The 18,795-nt window shown below is 43.3% G+C and overlaps 2 protein-coding genes across 2 annotated transcripts in view; one reads left to right on the top strand and one right to left on the bottom strand.

Moving 5' to 3' along the window:
• Window positions 1–4,202: 4,202 nt before the first annotated feature.
• On the bottom strand, window positions 4,203–18,199 carry LOC121927593 (vesicle-trafficking protein SEC22b). The gene is made up of 5 exons (XM_042461333.1): window positions 18,043–18,199; window positions 16,487–16,596; window positions 14,772–14,932; window positions 11,862–12,008; window positions 4,203–6,468 (listed from the first exon to the last, which is right to left on the bottom strand). The coding sequence occupies exons 1-5, from the start codon at window positions 18,115–18,117 to the stop codon at window positions 6,314–6,316; spliced, it is 648 nt and encodes a 215-aa protein (XP_042317267.1). The 5' UTR covers window positions 18,118–18,199; the 3' UTR covers window positions 4,203–6,313.
• A 69-nt stretch (window positions 18,200–18,268) lies between these two features.
• PACS2 (phosphofurin acidic cluster sorting protein 2) overlaps window positions 18,269–18,795 on the top strand; it is a 98,938-nt gene continuing 98,411 nt past the window's right edge. Inside the window, exon 1 of the mRNA XM_042461334.1 lies at window positions 18,269–18,540. Coding sequence (XP_042317268.1) covers window positions 18,386–18,540 — 155 coding nt within the window. The 5' untranslated portion in view covers window positions 18,269–18,385. The remainder of the gene's footprint in view (window positions 18,541–18,795) is intronic.

The following is an 18,795-nucleotide window of genomic DNA, read 5'->3' as shown; positions in this document are numbered from 1 at the left end:
AAAAAAGACTATGTAGCATTGTTGCTATTAATATTTATACCAATAAAGATAAATGTGTGTTTGTGGCAGCCATAACTCATTGGGACATCATGCTAGACGTGTCAAAAGTTTGCAGTGTGTGTTTGGTTGTCATCCAAGTTGTAACGTAGGTTACCGTGGTCAGTTCTAGCTTTTTTTTTAATGGCTAGAAAATAGGAAAGGGCACTGAGGAAAAACTGCTAAGATCCTTGATGTTAAAAGGGGAGCACAGGAGCAAGAAAACAGAAGGCCCCATAGACTTTGTTGGGGTATAAGGCAGAGACCTGGGCCACTTTGTCTCATAGATCATGGAACAGAGCAGCAGAATAAGGAAGGCAATGCAGAAAGAAGCAAGAAATACTTGCCAAGTGGGAAAAGAAACCATGAGCCCTTAGGATAAAGGAAGAAATAGATGTAGCATACATATGTAGCAAAGGAAATAGCACATTTCAAATAACTGTCCTCTTTTGGCCTTTACTTTTCATTATTATATAGCACAAGTCCTACCACAAAGGACTTACAAACTGAAGCAGACATAGGGAAACAAAAGAAGAGAGCAGAAATGCAGGCACAGATAGGCAGAGAAAAAACTGCAATTATGCACACTTTTTCATACTTAAAGTAAAGCACAGGGATTGGGGGATAACCCAAGGACTTGCTGTAAAATGTGAAGGTTGAAGGAAGAGGATGGTCACACTGAAACTTTCTGGACATAGTTCCAAATATAAGGTCCTCAAGGGAAAATGGATAAAGACATTTCAGGAAGCAGGAAACCTTTGCATAGCTGAGGCAGTTGGAGTGGTCAGGCCAGGCTCCATCCTAGTATCATTGGAAGAGATCACAAGGGCCATCCAGTCCAACCCCTGCCATGCAGGAACTCTCAGTCAAAGCATGCCAGACAGATGGCCATCCAGCCTCTGCTTAAAGAGCTCCAAGGAAGGAGACTCCACTACACTCGGAGGTAGTGTGTTCCACTGTCGAACAGCCCTTACTGTCACAAAGTTCCTCCTAATGTTGAGGTAGAATCTCTTTTCCTGAGCTTGCATCCATTGCTCCGGGTCCTGTTCTCTGGAGCAGCAGAAAACAAGCTTGCTCCCTCCTCAATACGACACCCCTTCAAATATTTAAACAAGGCCAGATCACCTCTTAACCTTCTCTTCTCCAGGCTAAATACCCCCAGCTCCCCAAGTCATTCATCATAGGGCATGGTTTCCAGATCTTTCACCATTTTAGTTGCCCTCCTTTGGGCAGTTTCTCAATGTCCTTTTTGACTTGTGGTGCCCAGAACTGGACACAGTATTCCAGGTGGGGCCTGACCAAAGCAGAATAGATTGGCACTATTACTTCTCTTGATCTAGACACTATACTTCTGTTGATACAGCCTAAAATTGTATTGGCCTTTTTAGCTGCCGCATCCTGTCACGTTTGTTTTGCGTATTTGCATTTGTTGCCAGTGATTGCCCCAGCAGATCCTCTTATCTCTCTCCGCTCTTCTGCTTCTTGTAGATTAGTTGCACTGTTCATGGCATAACTGGTAAACTTCAGCGCTTTTGCATCTTATTCTCTTATCTTTCTGGAGCTCCTAACCTTCTGGAGTTCAGCTAGAGAAAATGGAGCTCTTGAACCCTCCTTGAAGAGTGGTTGAAAAAAACCAACAAACCTTGCCCCTTTATTTAAGAGGCCCACCTGAAGACAACTGATAGTTTCATAGGCAGAACTAGAAAACTACAAAAGCTTTAAACAAACAGCTTCCGTAGTGAAGAGTATTTTCAACAGGACTGTCCTAGTTTGAACAGTCTAAATATCTTTGAAAGCTGCAACAATCATCATTGGAAAAACAAAACAAGCATCTCACATATGTGTGTGATAGCAGAGACACATTTTGACAGTGGTTCTGAGTCACTGCAAGAAAGCAGATTATGCTATGGGATGATTTTGACATGGCAGCAGATTCCACTTTATGAAATGTCTGGAGAAACCTGGGTCCTTATACTGTACCACCACTAGTCTGCTCTTACAGTATTAGGCTGTACTTCTAGGGCAGAAAAGGCAGACGGCTAGGGTAAAAGTGCCTCAGCAGGCTAGACACAAGGAGTCCCCTTTCCACCTTCCAAAGCAGTGTAGGCACCCCAAGAATAGAAGACATGCAGGTGGCAAGTATAGACAGGAAGATGGTACAGATAGGAAGATAAAGTGATTTACATAGCTACTCTCTATGTTGGTTTCTTCCTCCCATATGGCGTGTCCTTTAGCAAAATCTGGAATTATTACTATTAAGTTAGCTATAAGTGCGTGCTGCCCTCTGTTGGTGTTCACTGCTTATAAACAGCAAGTGTTGAGGAAGTCTGGTAGGGCTGAGGAGTCATAGGGGAATCAGAAACAGGGGTATAGTAACAAGGTCTCAAATAGGTTTTTTGTGGGGTTTTTGGGCTATGTGGCCATGTTCTATAAGTTTATTCTGGATGTTTTGCCTGCATCTGTGGCTGGCATCTTCAGAGAAGAGAATCCTTTCCCTGAAGACGCCAGCCATAGATGCAGGCAAAATGTCACAAATAAACTCTTCTAGAACATGGCCACATAGCCCGAAAACCCCACAAAAAACTATGGATGCTTGCCATGAAACCCTTCGGCTTCACAAGGTCTCAAATGCTCTACAGCTGCTCATAGGAAACAGGCAGTCAGGAACAAAACCAGTAGAATGATAATTTGTGTATCGTATAGCTGGGCCAAAGGGTCAAAAATTTAAGAAAATCATACCAATTAGTTTGTCAATGAATTGTCTGCAATTAAGAATTTCTTTTACTGCTGAGCGATCTATAGGTATCACTAACTTATAGATGTCTTTACAGATGCAGATTTATTGGTGTCTTAGCCATTTGGTTTTTTAAATTGCTTGTCATCTGGTATTTAACCATGCATAAGGTACTGGGCCTGTTTGAATTGCCAATCCTTGTACAAAAGAAAGAGGGCTCTCTTCAGCATTTCCCAGCCATGGCTAAAGTGGGAGCCCATCAGCCAGAGAGTCTGCAGCGCCTGTGTCTGCTTTTGATTATTCAGGCTCTGAGGAGTGCTCTCTTCAAGTCTGACTCCTCAGCTACCACAGAGTGTGTTATGACCCTTCAACAATATATTTACCATAAGTTGGTTGTTAAAGCAGTTGAGCCCAACATTGCAGAGAAATATATAGGTGAATATTGATCGTCATGACAATGCAGGCACCTCTGAAGGGTTGCAAGAACATGACGTCTTTCAATAGTAACTGGAAACCACAAAAAACCCACTCATAAACCCCAAATACCAGAGGTGCTAACCTATGAGGAATAGCAATTGGGGATAAGGGTCAGAATCAATTCTTAATCACACTTGACGTCCTCCCCATCCTATTCCAGACTACATCAGTGTGTGTAAAGCAAAAGCCTTCATATAGACTGCCCACCATTCTAAGAGGCAACCTTCCCAAAATACTAAATAAATGGTGATGGGGGTGGGTGGGAAGAGACAATCCCATAATTGCTTCATTTGCTGCGGAAATCCACTCAACTATGTTGCAGTGATGCAGAGCCACTGGCCTGTGGGGCATTATGTTGCAAGTATGCTAAATTCAGAGTCAATGATAGTAAAAGTTTGATTATTTTTAAAAAAGTTTCTATTGGCACCACTGGAAGCCATTTAAGTGATTTATTTTCAGGGTCCTTGGAAGAGACAGATAGGATGAAAAGAGAAGATGGAATGGTCCTGTCTGCTGCTGGGTTTATTTGTACACAGGTTTTCATATGCTCTCTAGACACTGAACATATCCAGTCCTGTTGAGTTTTGGCAAGGGTATTGTATCATGTGACCATATGATATGCCATGCTGAAAATAGGAAACCATGTCTGAAGAGAGAACTCTTTGAATATTGCTTTACCTCTAATGATCTGCAGATGTTCTGCTAAAGTCTATCTGGATCTTCCATGGGAAAGAACAGGAGACAAGGGTAAGAAAATGTCAAAGCAGATAAATCTTTGAAATTGAGAGGGGGGGGGGGAGAGAGAGAGATAAAAACCATTTTATCAAGTTACGGCAAGCTGAATTGGTCTTAAGACCATGATTTACAGCACCAGCTCCTAAATGCCCAAACTGGTCTTTGAAATACAGATGATGACTTTAGGAAAGTAGGAGACCAGGAAAATACAGACAAAATATTCACTTTAACATGTTTATTTCACTGCTGACATTTGGTGGGAACAGACAACTACCTCAATAACTACCAATCAGCGCTGAGAATTTATTTGGCCTTGTCAAAATCAAGAAATGATTGTTTCCATTTCAGGGCTCCCGCAGATCTTAGTTGAGTACTCAGGTGGGACATAGTAGGAATTTAGCAGCAAGTTGTCAGCAGCAAAACAGCAACGTGAAGAAACCAGGGACAGATTTACTGCCACAAGAGCCTTGGGAAGGCAATTTAGTTCAGATAGGTGCCTTTTAAGGGTTTATGAGGGAACAATTCCATTATTCCCCTCTTTGCAGCACATGCAAAGACATGTGCTTTTTGGACTTTTTGAATCTCTGAACCCCTCAAAATTTGCCTGGGGGACCAATGCCTTGTTGAGTTTAGGTTGCCAGTGGTTTCTGCTCCAAAACACTTAATTTATATTTTGCTACACAGAAGCAGGAAACAGACAAAGATCTGGGAAACAAGACCAAAAAGTGAGCTTAATTTTTTAAACACAGACAGTTCAAGAAGAGGCCTGCTCTTCATTCTTCCATAAGTACATTGTCATATAGCCTGCAGAAAGTGGGACATTTAGCAACTCCCTGTAAGAGAGAGTTCCCCCCTTATTACTACTTGCTTAACCATGTCTTGCTGTATTATATTCACATAAAAAAACTATGGCTAAATTTAACCATGGTTACTTTAAGGGGGGGGGGTTATAGCCCATAGGCGACATGTAGATCCCAAGATCATTTTGTGGCCCTAAGTACTCCAAATTGGGGGGGGGGGTCAAATCTTTTTTGCTCAAAAATGCACCCCACACTATGACACTAACATAGTGTCAGTTTTTGTTGAGAAAGGGGTTCTGCTGGCCCTAAAAATGATCCAGGCCCCTCTAAAACATGGTAAAATTCCTCCCCATGTGCCTTAGGGGGTACCAGAGAGCATTTTGGTGCATTAAATAAATGAGTTTAGGGGTGAATGAGTGGGAAGCCATCTCCCAAGTTCCCTTGGGGTGAACAATGTTGCCCTCTGACAGTTGCTCACCTCTGCTTTGAATAGTCCATCTTATATTAACTATAGTTCAATGTTACATTGCTTAGAAGTGACAACAGTTGGGAACAGCCTCTGTTTATCATTCCAGATGACATTACAAAGCATGGCTAGATAAAAGTGGAAGGTTCTGAACTTCTTTTCTTGGCAGAACAGGAGTGGAGAGGCAGAAAGCACATGAGCCCAAGGCTCATGGTGGTTCATTCACATGACCCTTAACTATTGCTTGCTCAAAGGTAGCCATTGAGGAATTTGTTATTACATCCAAAAGAGGTTTCAAAACAGACTTATCTGAAATGCTAATGAATTATGTACTGGTAATTTAATTCTATGACAAGTATTTCAACATTTCACTTAGCACTGGATATTTGAAGCAAAATGTCACACTAACTTTCAAAATTATTAGTATACTGCAGCCTTTACTAACCTGGCACCTTTTAGATGTGTTGGATTACATCTATGCAGCACAACTATTGAGTTGCTAACTGGGTGTGCTCGCAATTGTAGGCCAACACATCTGGAGGACAGTATACTCGGGAGGGCTGGTGTAAATAGTAAAGATGACTGACAATATAAAATTAGCACTGACTTGACAAACTAAACCCCACCCTCATATCATAAAGCGTCAGTCTTTAAATTGGGATTTCTGTTCAAGTAGCAAGACCCAGACTCTTAATAAGAAAAGGTCACTAGTACAAGGAATGTCCATTAGAGTCCCTTTACTAACAGGGCTGGGCTTATTTACAGAGATAGGATGTGTCTACTGCCAGCAGTGCTGGATAGTAGTAAACTGGGCGGATCAAACAGTGACCACACCATCAGTGCTGCTGGTGGGATGGACAAATGTCATGCCTCTGAAGTGTGCAACAGCTGAAAAGGAAAATCCTTAGTTGCTAGCAAGGTCTGACATTTGGAAATTAAGATTCACTGGAGAACAGCAGCAATTCTCACAAAGATAACCCTATAGAGATTCTAATGCACATCCCTGTGATCTTGTAATCTTACAACTATATGCTTGCTTATTACTAGTTGTCCATCTTTGGTTCTTCACAGCCACCAGAATCGCACATAGACAATCAGCATGATAAAAAACACAGCAATAGCAGCAAGCTTGGCATAGGTGGAACGCATGTTCAGATACTTTGCATCCTGGCGGTATTTCTTCGACAAACTGGAAAGGTTGTTTGCTTTCGAATCCAAAGCTGTTTGAATATGGCAAAATGAAAGAGAAAAAAAATAAAAAGATTATATTTCTGAAATAAAATATAGTAAATCTGAATTTATATTTGTATTAACATTCATAATGTTCTTAATATCCTAATACATGATCCACTCCCAGAATTTTATGCTGAATAATTTACAGACAGAGTTGGCAATTGTTGGAGAGTAGAGGCTCACAATGATCCCTCCTGGGATCTTGAAGTTAATTTTATTTTTTGAAATTTGGTCCCCCAATGCCTGCCTCAAGTTTTCAAAGTAAAAAATTAGCTTGTGTTGGCCATAAAAATGCCCATGGAGGCTTCCTGCAGCACATAGGCTGCACTTGATCCTCCTCTGGCTTACAAGATGCTGATAGTCTCTTGTTCAACACATAATTGTACATTGTTTGTTATAATCTAAAATCCATTTTAAGTTAAAGACACTGCCTTAACTCACAGGATAAGTTAACTTAAGGAAACACATCTCCTATCCTCTCCTGCTCTCAGCAACTACCAACCCGCGGTAGGATCCATTCTGAATAATGTGGAACAGAGCACTAGGCAGGGCTGGGGAGCAGGAATAAGGAGTAATAAAATATATTTGTTACTTCTTATTCCTGTTATTATATTGTACATGTAAACAATTTTTAATTATATTGCACTGGGGAAGGGACTGGGAGGCAAACACACACACATACACACACAAACACAGCAAAGCAACAGGGGCTTTTCCCCAGGTCTGAGGAGTAGGAGTAAAGAGTAAAAGAGTAAGAGGTTTTTACAGGAGTAGGAGTAACATTAAGAAAAAATATCTTACTCTGAGTAGGACAAAGAGTATCCCCCAAATCACCACTACTCCCCAGCCCTGGCACTATGATCCTAAGGTAAAGGGAGTTCACAGTTGGGAAGTTTTCCACATTCTTCTTCCCTCCACGGTTGTCTGGAACCCTGCTGCCCCCCAAGACTTTCTAAACGTGATATGAATTGTAGGGGAAAGAGAAGAAAGGATGGGAGAGGAATATGAAAACAGACAGGATTCCCTTTTGTGAATATTCTTAAATTACTTCACTTATTTTCAGATCAAACCCAGTTTAACAAGTTTTTCCACAGCTTTTAGAAACACTATGTTTTGTTATAAGGTGAACAACTCACTTGAACTCACATTATCTGGGAAGAGAGTGACTTCAGGAGTTATTACCAATAGAATTGATAAAGGCTGAGAGAAGTCTTTCTTTCTAGGAAAATTTGAATTGTGCTTTACAATAGTTTTATTGATAGGGATGCGTATTCTTTTTCAGACGTGCACAATGCGATTTTAGGCGGCATTAATAGAAGTATAGTGTCTAGATCAAGGGTAGTAAGAGTACCACTCTATTCTGCTTTGGTCAGGCCCCACCTGGAATACTGTGTCCAGTTCTGGGCACCACAATTCAAAAAGGACATTGAGAAACTGGAGCATGTCCAAAGGAGGGCAACTAAAATGGTGAAGGGTCTGGAAACCATGCCCTATGCCTTAGGGAGCTGGGGAAGTTTAGTCTGGAGAAGATATGGTTAAGAGGTGATACGATAGCCCTGTTTAAATATTTGAAGGGATGTCATATTGAGGAGGGAGCAAACTTGTTTTCTGCTGCTCCAGAGAACAGGACCCAGAGCAATGGATGCAAACCACAGGAAAAGAGATTCCACCTCAACATTAGGAGAAACGTCCTGACAGTAAGGGTTGTTCGACAGTGGAACACACTTCCTTGGAGAGTGGTGGAGTGTCCCTCCTTGGAGGTCTTTAAACAGAGGCTGGATGGCTATATGTCAGGGATGCTTTGACTGAGAGTCCCTGCATGGAAGCAGTTGGAATAGATGGCCCTTGTGGTTTCTTCCAACTCTATGATTCTAATTAGTTAGCAATGTGAACACCATTAACAGGAACAGTCAACCACACTAAATAACGTTTCCCATTTGTCTAGAACATTTAATGTAATCTAAAGAATATTCTGAGCATTTCAGATACATGTCAGAAAAATTTATAATAGTGTATCTGTAGTACAATCCTCTGAATAGACTAGGTTTAGTGAGACCATCAAACACTTGACTGTGTATCCAGATCTGTGCCTGCTTTTTATAAAGAAGGAACCTCATTGCCAAGCCAGACAGCTGTGGAGAGCTTTAATTCAAATGTGTTGGACAGGCTGGAAACCCGGGGGGGGGGGGGGAATCTCATCAATAACACAAGGAAATAGTTTTGGTAGTTGAGTTTTGCAAAGAGATATGGGAGAACAGTTGTTTTTTTTTGTCTGAACTCTGCCACTGTCAAACTGAGCCTTGTGCTAAGCATCCAAAATGCTGTGTAGGGATGGGATAATTCCCTGCTTCCTTCCTTGGTTCTAGTTCTTAAGTTGGTAAAAGGGAAATTGTTCCTGCAGTTGCAATGCAATTCTAATTCTTTAGAAGCCCATAGCATTTTTTGTGGATAATTCCCACTTCTCTATGTCAGACTTGAAGAAAAAGGCAAAGACATGAAGCACAGGATCAAGGCAGGTTATCCCTTCTCTTAATCTACTGAGGAATGCTGGGGCCTCTTTCAGTTCAGCCCTGCACTTCAATATAACCTTAGAAACTGGGAGAAAATTAGGCTTGTTCCTCTAGTTGTTCTGGGCTCCTGAGGTTCCCGAAAGATGATAATGACTCCTAGCTACTATGCTGTTGCATCTCCAAGGATCAAACTAAGACATAAAACAGTGCGCCCGTGTCATATGCAGGCACGCTTTACGCGGCTTTCAGCATACGCTGAAAGGTGCACAGGGAGGAAGGGGTGGCGCGTCCCTATGGCGCGCATGTGCTGCCGTGACGCCACATGCACGAACCCCATTCATTTAAATGGGGCTCGAGCAGATGTGTTATTTGTTTTACGCAGGGGAGTCCAGAACAGATCCCCCACGTAAACAAAGGGGCACTGTATTGTTATGCTCATTATGATGTGAAACCTTCAACTGAACTAAAGTGTGGCAGAGAATCACCATAGAGAGGGTTCTAGTAACCAGGGCTAGTATGAATAGAGCGCATAACACAGAATAAAGCACCTCCTGGTAGTTTGCCTCTCCTGCTGTGTCTGGACAGTAAACATAAGGCTAGGAGAATGTGTCTACTGTATCGTATTCACATTGTCAAGCTGGTTTAGAGAATGCATTCTTGTCTTGTGAAATCTTAATTAAACCAAACAGCACTGCTTCAGTGATTTTATTTTAAAAAGTATTTTAAACCTTTCTCTCAACCAAAAAGGCCCTCAGAGCTGTTTAGGATGACCAGAAATTAGACAGTTCCTCCATGTAGACTTCAGTTTTTTAAAAAAAAAACTAAGTGCTTTGCCCAACTTAGGGGCAGAAAGACCACTGCAAAGGGGTGGCTTCAAGCCACCTCTGAGAAAGACAGATTGGGGCAGTGGCAACTACATGCTGCAGTCCCAATCCGTCTTTTTGTTGGCCCAAAAAGAAGTGGCAAAGAGCCACTCCTTTTTGCATTGGCTCTTCCATGCCACTGCGGCTTTAAGGTGCTCCGGCAGCGTGCAGTATCTAAATGTCACACCGCCGGAGTGCCCAGAAGCTGGTCCAGATGTGGGCGGCCAGGCAATGTGAAGCTGGCTTCTGGGCATCTTGGGGGCATGCGTTGTGCATATGTCACACCCCTAAGCCAGCTAGAAGCCGGCTTTTCATGCCAATCTGTTCCAGCTCTTTCTTAGGAAATATGACTTCACAGCAGAACATGTGTCTGCAAGAATAGGATCTTATGTCAGTATCTGCTTTGAGCAATGAATGGAACTTTATTTTTTAGTTTACATACATTCCTATTTTTTACTTGAAGAATAATGAAAAGACATTTACAAAAGATAATAAAATACAATATAACAAAAGTGGTTTAAAACAGCAGAGCTATATACTGTTATTGTTTGTAAACACCATCAGCACATACATTATTGTCCTTCATACAGTTTAGCATGAAAGGTGCTACCTGAGAAATGGTGAAGAAGCTGGCCTTCTAGCTTTCTTAGTTCAAATCAGAAATATCTGGTGACATCTGCGTGGCTTGGGAGGGCCACTGTCAAAGTAGATTTCATTGACCCCTCTCACCCCAACCTGAGAAACAGCAAGGCTGCATTTGCACTGCAGAAATAATCACGGTTGACACGACTTTAATGGCCATGACCAAATGCTATGGAATTCTGGGAACTGTAGTTTGTTGTGGCAATAGAGCTTGTGCACATGTCTTTCTTTGCTGCTAGCTGTTACTCACTGTCATGACTACTCGGTACGTCACCTGCAACAATGGGTCAATGCATAATTTGTGAGGATAGCTATAGATAGTGGCTGCCCTTCTGTGTACAGATCCTGTTCTTTTTTCTCCTTTGAGGATGATTGAGTGGCAGAAAGTAATATTTGTACCATCAGCTGAACATAGACTGAAGAATTGTGAACATTTTCTTGTTCACTAACATCGCCAGCACTCCCTAGTTACTATCATTAAAATGTTTGTTGTTTAAACGTTGTTCTGGTATTTTACTAATTTATTTCATTTTATTTTGTTGACTTTTATTGTAAATTGCTTTGGAATTTATTACAAAAAATGAAATGTAATAGAAAATAGTATTAAATAAATAAATAAATACTGTGTATGCTCAGCTATAAGTCATGTATACTTGACTATATGTCAACCTCAAAGGCAGGTTTGGGGACCAAAATTAAGGATAAGGAATTAAGGATTTTGATATAAGTTGATGCATGTAACAAAAAATCTAAAATATGAAGAAAAAGGAAACAATGCCAAAGAACTTAAAATTCCAGCAGGTGTAACTGTTTGTGCTCACACTAAACCTGGATGGATGAGAGAGTAGAGGGGCACCAGGACAAGATTACACTCTTGCTTTTTACCAGGGGATGGTTCCTTTTTAAATAAAAGTTAAAGTACCCGTGGATAAGTCAACCCAGGGGGTTTGGGGTCAATTCTTAGACTAAAATTTCTAGACTTATACATGAATATATACAGTAAATAAGCTGTTTACATTCCATTTAAAACGACTGGAGGAAAAAACATCTTCACATAGTGTCAAAAATGATACCAGAGTAGGTGGACATTGTACAATTGAGTAACCATAACTGATTCCACCCCCCCCCAATTGTTCCCTACTACACTTTCAGTGGTAAGACACTTGAAGATGACTTCACTGTGTGGAAAAGTGCAAAGGAAGAGGTAGTTTTCATTACAAGAAGGCTGTGTAGTATTAGGAAGAACAGTCTAAGACACTTTCCTCCTTTCTTCTGGGTAAAAAGGTAACCTGCATAGCTTACAATCAACTGTCTAATTACTCAAAAATTGGAGCAATTGTTTGTGTTCCCAGCAGCTCTCTGTACCTGAAAGTGCCTCGCCTCGTTGTAAAACTTCTTCAATGTTTGCTACCATGATTCTCTGTACATCCTGCAACTCTGTGTTGATGGAGCCAAGGTTTCTTCTTGCACGACTATCAATATAAAGCTTCTTGGTTTTCTGGATGTAAGTATCTGGAAAAAAGAGGTAATTGCTTGTCAATAATCCTCAAAGTCTCAAAGTTAAAGTAACTTATACATCTGTTCTGTTCCATTCATCAAGTCATGTTTGGTTCTCTGCCAGTCATATTGTCCTTTGCAGCTCAATGGCCAACTAAGCAAACTAAGCTGTTAAGAGAAATGGTAGAATAAGCTTCAACTCAGATGTTAGTGATTTTGCTTTACAGCCAATGTAGTTGATATAGCCAAAAAAAAGGGGGGGGGGGAATTAAGGTTCCAGTAGTTTGTGGAGCTATGGAAGAGATGGGAGTGGGAAAGACAATATGCTTCAGGAGAAAATGAAAGAACAATTGAAAACTAGTCCACAATTTCCACATCATGGTTAAGCAGCTGCATTGGTGGTAAGCATTTAAATACCACACATCTGATTACATCTGTATCATCTGCTGGAAAGGATCAAAACACACAGTGGAAAGTAATTTCCTAGTTATAACAAAGAACACTTAAAATGACATTTTTCTGCAGAGAGGAAGGTCTAGGAGTCCACATTCTTACTGCTGCCATCGCCCAAGAAAATAATTCACAGAGGGTATAGAAAATAAAACTTAAAATTGATAACACAGCATTGCTCAAGTTGAATTTATGTTATCAAGGGTCTACATTTTTTTTCCTGGCTTACTTGTCAGTGATGATTTGCATTATCACAAATTCTGACCTTTCATCTGATGACTCAGGCACTAGGCTATGCAATGAAATATAGAACAGTTAATAAGTAGCAAGAATTCATTTGAAGATTTTAAAATGAAAAAGCCAATTATTCTAGGTGTGTTAATAGCCTTGTTTAAAATGAAATCCGGATTAAATGTAATACAGTATGACCCCTGGATTTTGCGTGGATAGAAGAAACTGGATAGTAGTGATTTTGCTTTACAACCAATGTAGCTGATTTATGGAAGAGATGGGGCTGGGAAAGACAATATGCTCTAGACCAAGCAGAACAGCAACGGAGGAAACACTAGCTCCCAGTTCTTCCTTCATTCTTTCCTGCCTTTCTTTCTCTTCCCTCCGTAACTGTCATCTTCCGGCCTATGAGGAAGTTGACCAGGCAGGCCCAGCTCCATCAGGGCTAGCCTGGAAGAAGAGACTCCTCCCTCCATAACTGTCATCTTCCGGCCTATGAGGGAGTTGACCAGGCAGGGCCAACCTGAAGACGACGAGCCCTCCCTCCAGTCCATCTGCCTTGGTCCTGGCCTCAGAGGGAGAGAAGAATGCTGGACCTGATCCCCTCCCCCCCACCATTCCCTTCTCCTTTTGTGTCATGTCTTTTTAGATTGTAAGCCTGAGGGCAGGGAACCGTCTACTATCCCCTCTGTTGTAAGCCGCCCGGATTCCCAGTGATTGGGTGGCATATAAATAAATCCTATTATTGTTTTTTCTCTCTCCCTTTCTCCTGGCAAGATTTGGCTGCACCCCATTTCATCCTTGCCGGCTGCAAGATGAGGAAGATGGCAGGCTGCTCCCTTCAGTGCCGCCACCATCTCCCCCTGGTTTGCACAGCCACCAGCCTGCCAGTAGCGTCTGCCTCAACTGCACCAAGCTTGCAACTGCCTCCTCCTGTGCCTCGTTTGTGCTTCTTGGCTGAGAGAGGTGTGTGGGGCTGACTGCACAAAGCTGTGTACCTCTCTTGATGGTGGACACCACACTCTTGCATGCAAGAACAAAAGGAAGGAAGTCAGAATCATCAGCCACTTAGTCACTGCCTCTTTTGGGGGATACTTTGGAAGAGTGTGTTGCCTGCCACCAAAAGTGGCACATGGCTTCACGCAGCCAGGTTACCCGCACCTCACTCAGCCAAGAAGCACAAATCAGAAGTAGTGGTGATGGAGGAAGCAGCAAGCCATGCATTGCCAAGGCAGATGCTGTTGGTCAGCTGGCTGCTGCACAAAGGGGGAGGGGGTTGTGGCAGCGAGGGTGCAGCTCCCCCTTTTCCTCCTTGTCCTGCAACTGGTGATAAAAGAGAGGGGTGCATGGCAAGCTAGCTACATCCCACTGAGAGAGATGGAGGCAGGGAAAGAAAGAAGGAAGGCTGGCCACTCGGTCAGTACTCCCTTTTGTTGCTGCATGAAAGTGCAGCACCCACCACTAAGAAATGCACATAGCTACATGCAACCAGGGCCCCGACACCTCTCCTGATGGAGGAAGGCTTGTCCATCTCCTTCCTTGGCTAAGAAGCATGCGCAGGAGGTGGTGGTGAGCTAGGTATGGCTGAAGCAGATGCTGCTCAGTGGCTGTTGTGCAAAATGAGTGATGGCAGCGAGGAGGCACACCCCTGTACTCCTCATCCTGCAATAGGCAAGGATGGAGAGGGACATGCAGGGAGAAGGAAGGAGGAGCTGGCTGTTACTGCTGCTTCCTTCCTTCCTCTACCATCTTGCTTGAAGAAGAACACTGGCTTGTGCCAGCAGCCATGGACTGCAGGTAAGTGAAACTGTGGGTAAGAGGGAGTTGTACCTTATTACACAATTTCATAAAGTTCAGTATGCTTGGTGGCCAGGTAGGGTAATACATCAGGCACAAGATTGTATGTACAGCGCTGTGTAAATTTACAGCGCTTCATAAATAAAGGTTAATAATAATAATAATAATAATACATTGCTCATGAGGCATCAAAAACTGAGAAGGTGAGGTGGGATGGTCCAAAAAGAAGTAATAATGAAGACTACCAAGTGGCCCCCCAGGAAAACCCTTACTAGTTAGTTTCAAGGAGGAAAGCCTCACCAAACTCAATGAAAGAATACGGCCTGGACACCGTTGGCACCTTCTTTCCATGCTGTTCATCAAATTCTGAGTGCCAGTCCTCCAAATATGCAAACGCTAGCTTTTTGGGGAAGGCAGCTTCACACAATACCAGATAACATACTCCTTTCTCAATAACATAACTGCAAAAGAAGATACAGTAGTCCAAATGTTAGCCTGGCAGGAAATGAATTCCTTTCTTTAGAAGAACAATTCCAATTCCACATACACTTCTTCCAGGTTTTCCTTGATGACAAAGAGAAGTTTATTTCTTTTCAACAACTAGTCTACTAATCTATACTGTTTATAGTATTGTGAACACTATTTTGTCTTTATAATGGTATTTACATCAGATATTGTACTACTCTTTATATTAGACATGGGAGATTCACTGCCAGAAGACTACATTGATTCAGTGATACCTTGTCCGGGACCACATACAAGCAGTGCAGGGTTACTCTATACTCTGTTTCACGGGAACACTCAAATAACTCCAGCCATCAGGCACTTATAGTCACACATGCACCCACTCAGACATATGAAGACCCAGTTGTAGCAAAGTTAGGCTTTAAATCTGAAGGCAAGATACACAGCTTTTAAGCAGGGTTGCTGCTGAGGAAGTAAATGCTAACCTTCCCAGTATGCTGCCTCTGCCCTGCAAAAGAACAACAACTAGGCTTTCAGAAAACCTCCATTGGTGCCAATGGCATCTTTATAAAGGCCTTATTGCTGCTTGAGTGTGGGGAGGGAAGGTGATAGGAAAGGACTGCCAGGCTACAGAATTCCACACTCTGACTTAATTCTTACTTTGATATTATAGCTTTTCCTTAACAACAGACTTAAGTGATGCTAATAGCAGCACTGTCAGCTTTGGCAGAGTTGATGTTCAATTTTGGCATCCAGACTGGACAGTGTCCCAAGGTGGCAAAAGTGCCATGAAACATAATAAAGCTAATCTGAAAGTGACCAGATGAGCACTTCTGGTTTGATCTGCTGTTCAAATGAAAATTACCACACTTGTAGACCTCCAGGAATGGTAAAACTTATTTTTTCAGGTCCATTTTTTCAGGAGTGGCAATCGAACCCCAGCAAAAAAAATATGGGGGCGGGACTGTCTTCCCATTCTATGTTTACAGGCATTTAAAAAGGATTTTTAAAAAATTGATTACAAAGAAAAGAAACAAAAACGAAAAAGGGAAAAAAAGAAAGAAAAAATGGGGGAAGAGAAATACATAGGATATGACCAAGGGCATATAGAAATAAACTGGACATATTTCCAAAAATACATTTTCTTGGGACATGCATACAGGCATTTTAGAGGTAAACACAGTGTAAAATTCCAGCAGTGTTATCGCTTTCTATTTTTATTGAGATATTCTAAATGCCCATAAATTCTCTCTGTTGTTGTGAGGTGTTACAAAATTTGCGAGATGGACAGCAAGCATTCTTAACCGGTCAAGGTTTAATGGGCTGAATGAAATAATCGTTGTGCATTTAAGCTGAAAAAACAGAACATTTGCTCAATGACAGAAAAAGAAAATTGTGATGATATAGGCATAAGAGTCCTTTAATAGAGTGGAACACATAAAATACACCCCGGCCATCCCTCAAACTGACCAACTCTCCTTGTAAAGCAAATGTCCCACAGCCACCCCACTTCTCAGCCACTTCTGAATTGCAGTCCATGTTATACTTACTGAAAAGTCATGGCTCCTGCTTCTAAGGTACATCTGGTAGGAGACTGTTCATTGAGCTTCCGGAACAACTGCTTTGCTTGGCTCTGGTACTGCTGCAGGTCTCGACCCGACTAGGAATAGAAATCTTTTAAGACAAAGCTCCAACAAAGCTTGACAAACTCCAGATACGAGAGTCCACCAACACTTAAGCAATGAAGAAGGATAACCAACCATCGTTCTACTTCTCACTGACCTGTTGACTTTCTCTTCTCCAAGCAGCATTTACCATCTGAAAAACAAGCAGCTCTCCTCCTCCCCTTCCTCACAATCGGGTTTCCCAGTATGCCAGCACAGTTGGCCCTCCACATTTGCATCTTTGACCTTTGCAGTTTTGATGAATATGTTCTCTGTAGGAATCTCTGAGTCCTTCAACATGATTTGGCTAGAAGTTGACCACAGAGGAGTTGTTCTGGACAAACCTAGATGCTCCTGGAGAACTTTTCTTTGGCATTTGTAGGTCTTCCAGCTTGATTCTGTGATTAACTTTTGGCAGAGGTTAATTATAGAGTTGCGCTGGAGAGTCCCAGGGAGGTGTTGTCTCAGGTAAAAAGAATAGTCGTTTTGTTATTTCTGGGTTTTCCACTTTGAAGGGGGTTCTTCGCTTCTAATCCCATCGAACGTGGGGGGACCATGTAGAGTGGGCCCTCCCCATTTGCTGGGGTTAGGGGCACAGGACACCCACAAAAGTGGAAAAACTGTGAATTAACCCCCCCCCACTATTTTTTAAACTGAGAGAACACCTCCCTAGGAATCTCTAGGACTTCCAGCACAACTCTGTGGTCAACATCCAGTGAATGGAGGTGTTTTCTCGGGAGCCCCTAGATCCTCCAGCGTTCCTTATGGTCAACGTCTGGCGGAGTCAAGCTGGAGGGACTAGAGATTTCTAGAGAGAATATACCAACCAAATCCGGAAAAGCCAGAGCTGCAAATGTGGAGGGAACACTGTAGTCTGTTCTTCCAAGAAGGCAAGCCCCATAACAGACAGCTTATATAAAAGCTGTAACCATCTGCATGGCTTAAGGAAGGGAGGGGTGTTCCCATATGTCCCAAGGAACAGGATCTCTTTCCTCGGAAGTGGGGGGGGGCTTCATTCCCACTTCAGGCACAGGTTCTCTCTCTCAAGGCTCGAGTTCAAAACCTTATGGCTCAGTGGTCCCCAAACTGTGCCCTTTAAGAGATTATCTCCCATAAGCCTCAGCCTCATGGGCCAATGGCCTGGGGCTCTGGGAGCTGGAGTCCAAAACCCCTTAAAGGGCACAGTTTGGGGGCCACTGTTGTAGAGGATGACCACTGCTTTTTATGTTGCTTTAAAACAGTGGCCCTTTAAGGGATTTTGGACTTCATCTCCCAGAAGCCTCAGCCATGTGGGCCAATAGCCTGGGATTCTGGGAGCTGGAGTCCAAAGCCCCTTAAAGGGCACAGTTTGGGGGGCACTGCTTTACGTGGCTTCGTACCAGGAAAGAGCACAGCTGCCAGGCCTCGGAGGAGGGCTGGGCGGGCTCCCGGGGAGGACTCACCTGCTCGTCCTCCTGCATGGAGGCGGCCAAGGGGAGCCCGTCGGCCACCCTCGCGATCATGGTGAGGAGCACCATCTTGCCTCCGAAGCCTTCAGAGTGACGCCTCCCTTCACCCCCCGCTACAGGCTGAGCTGGCCGGAAGTGTCAAGAAACACTTCCGGGTTCCTCCGAAGTACTTCCGGCCCGCCCCCAACTTGGTTCTCCCCGCCTCTGGGCGTTGATAGGCTGCCTGCAGAGCCTGGGCGGGGCTTATTGGGCCAGCGGAGCCGGCAGAGCCCCAACTCTCCTCAGAAGGCGAAGAGGGCGCCGGCGGTCCGGTTGTGTTTCCAGCAGGGCTCCTGCGATGGCGGTGTCGGCAATGCCCGAGCCCCGCGGGCGCTCCAGCGGCCTCCTCCTCCCCGGCGGGCCGGGCCCCTCGAGCAGCAGCAGCAGCCCGCTCCCCATGAACCTCTTTGCGGCCTGGGAGATGGAGGGCTCCAACCCCAGCTGCGTCCCCAGGTCAGGCCCCAGGGCCCCGGGAGGACTAGGTCTCCCTCTCTGGAGGTGGGATGGAGGGGCTGCTCCGCCTTCAAGGCAACGCTGGGAAGGGCTTTGTGAGTTTTAAGGAAGCAGGTTTGGAAATGCGTTTGGTGCTTCCTTCCTCCTGAGGAAGTGGCAGCAGAGAGAGTCATACACAAAGGATGAGCATCTCCTTCTTTGATAAAAGTAGCAGCTTGGTAGATGAAGGGAATGCTGTGGATATAGTATATCTTG

Source organism: Sceloporus undulatus, chromosome 4 (genome assembly GCF_019175285.1).
Source record: "Sceloporus undulatus isolate JIND9_A2432 ecotype Alabama chromosome 4, SceUnd_v1.1, whole genome shotgun sequence".
Lineage (NCBI taxonomy): Eukaryota > Metazoa > Chordata > Lepidosauria > Squamata > Phrynosomatidae > Sceloporus > Sceloporus undulatus.
Note: the sequence above shows the minus strand (reverse complement) of the source record. Positions and strands in the feature narration are given on the sequence as shown.

What these genes read in the sequence shown, in the direction of transcription:
- LOC121927593 (XM_042461333.1), bottom strand. Translation starts at nt 18,117, where the DNA reads ATGGTGCTCCTCACCATGATCGCGAGGGTGGCCGACGGGCTCCCCTTG. An exon ending in CCATGCAGGAGGACGAGCAG is followed by an intron (nt 16,597 to 18,042) that starts GTGAGTCCTCCC and finishes TTCTATTCCTAG; the next exon opens with TCGGGTCGAGACCTGCAGCA. An exon ending in GCAGGAGCCATGACTTTTCA is followed by an intron (nt 14,933 to 16,486) that starts GTAAGTATAACA and finishes CTTCTTTTGCAG; the next exon opens with TTATGTTATTGAGAAAGGAG.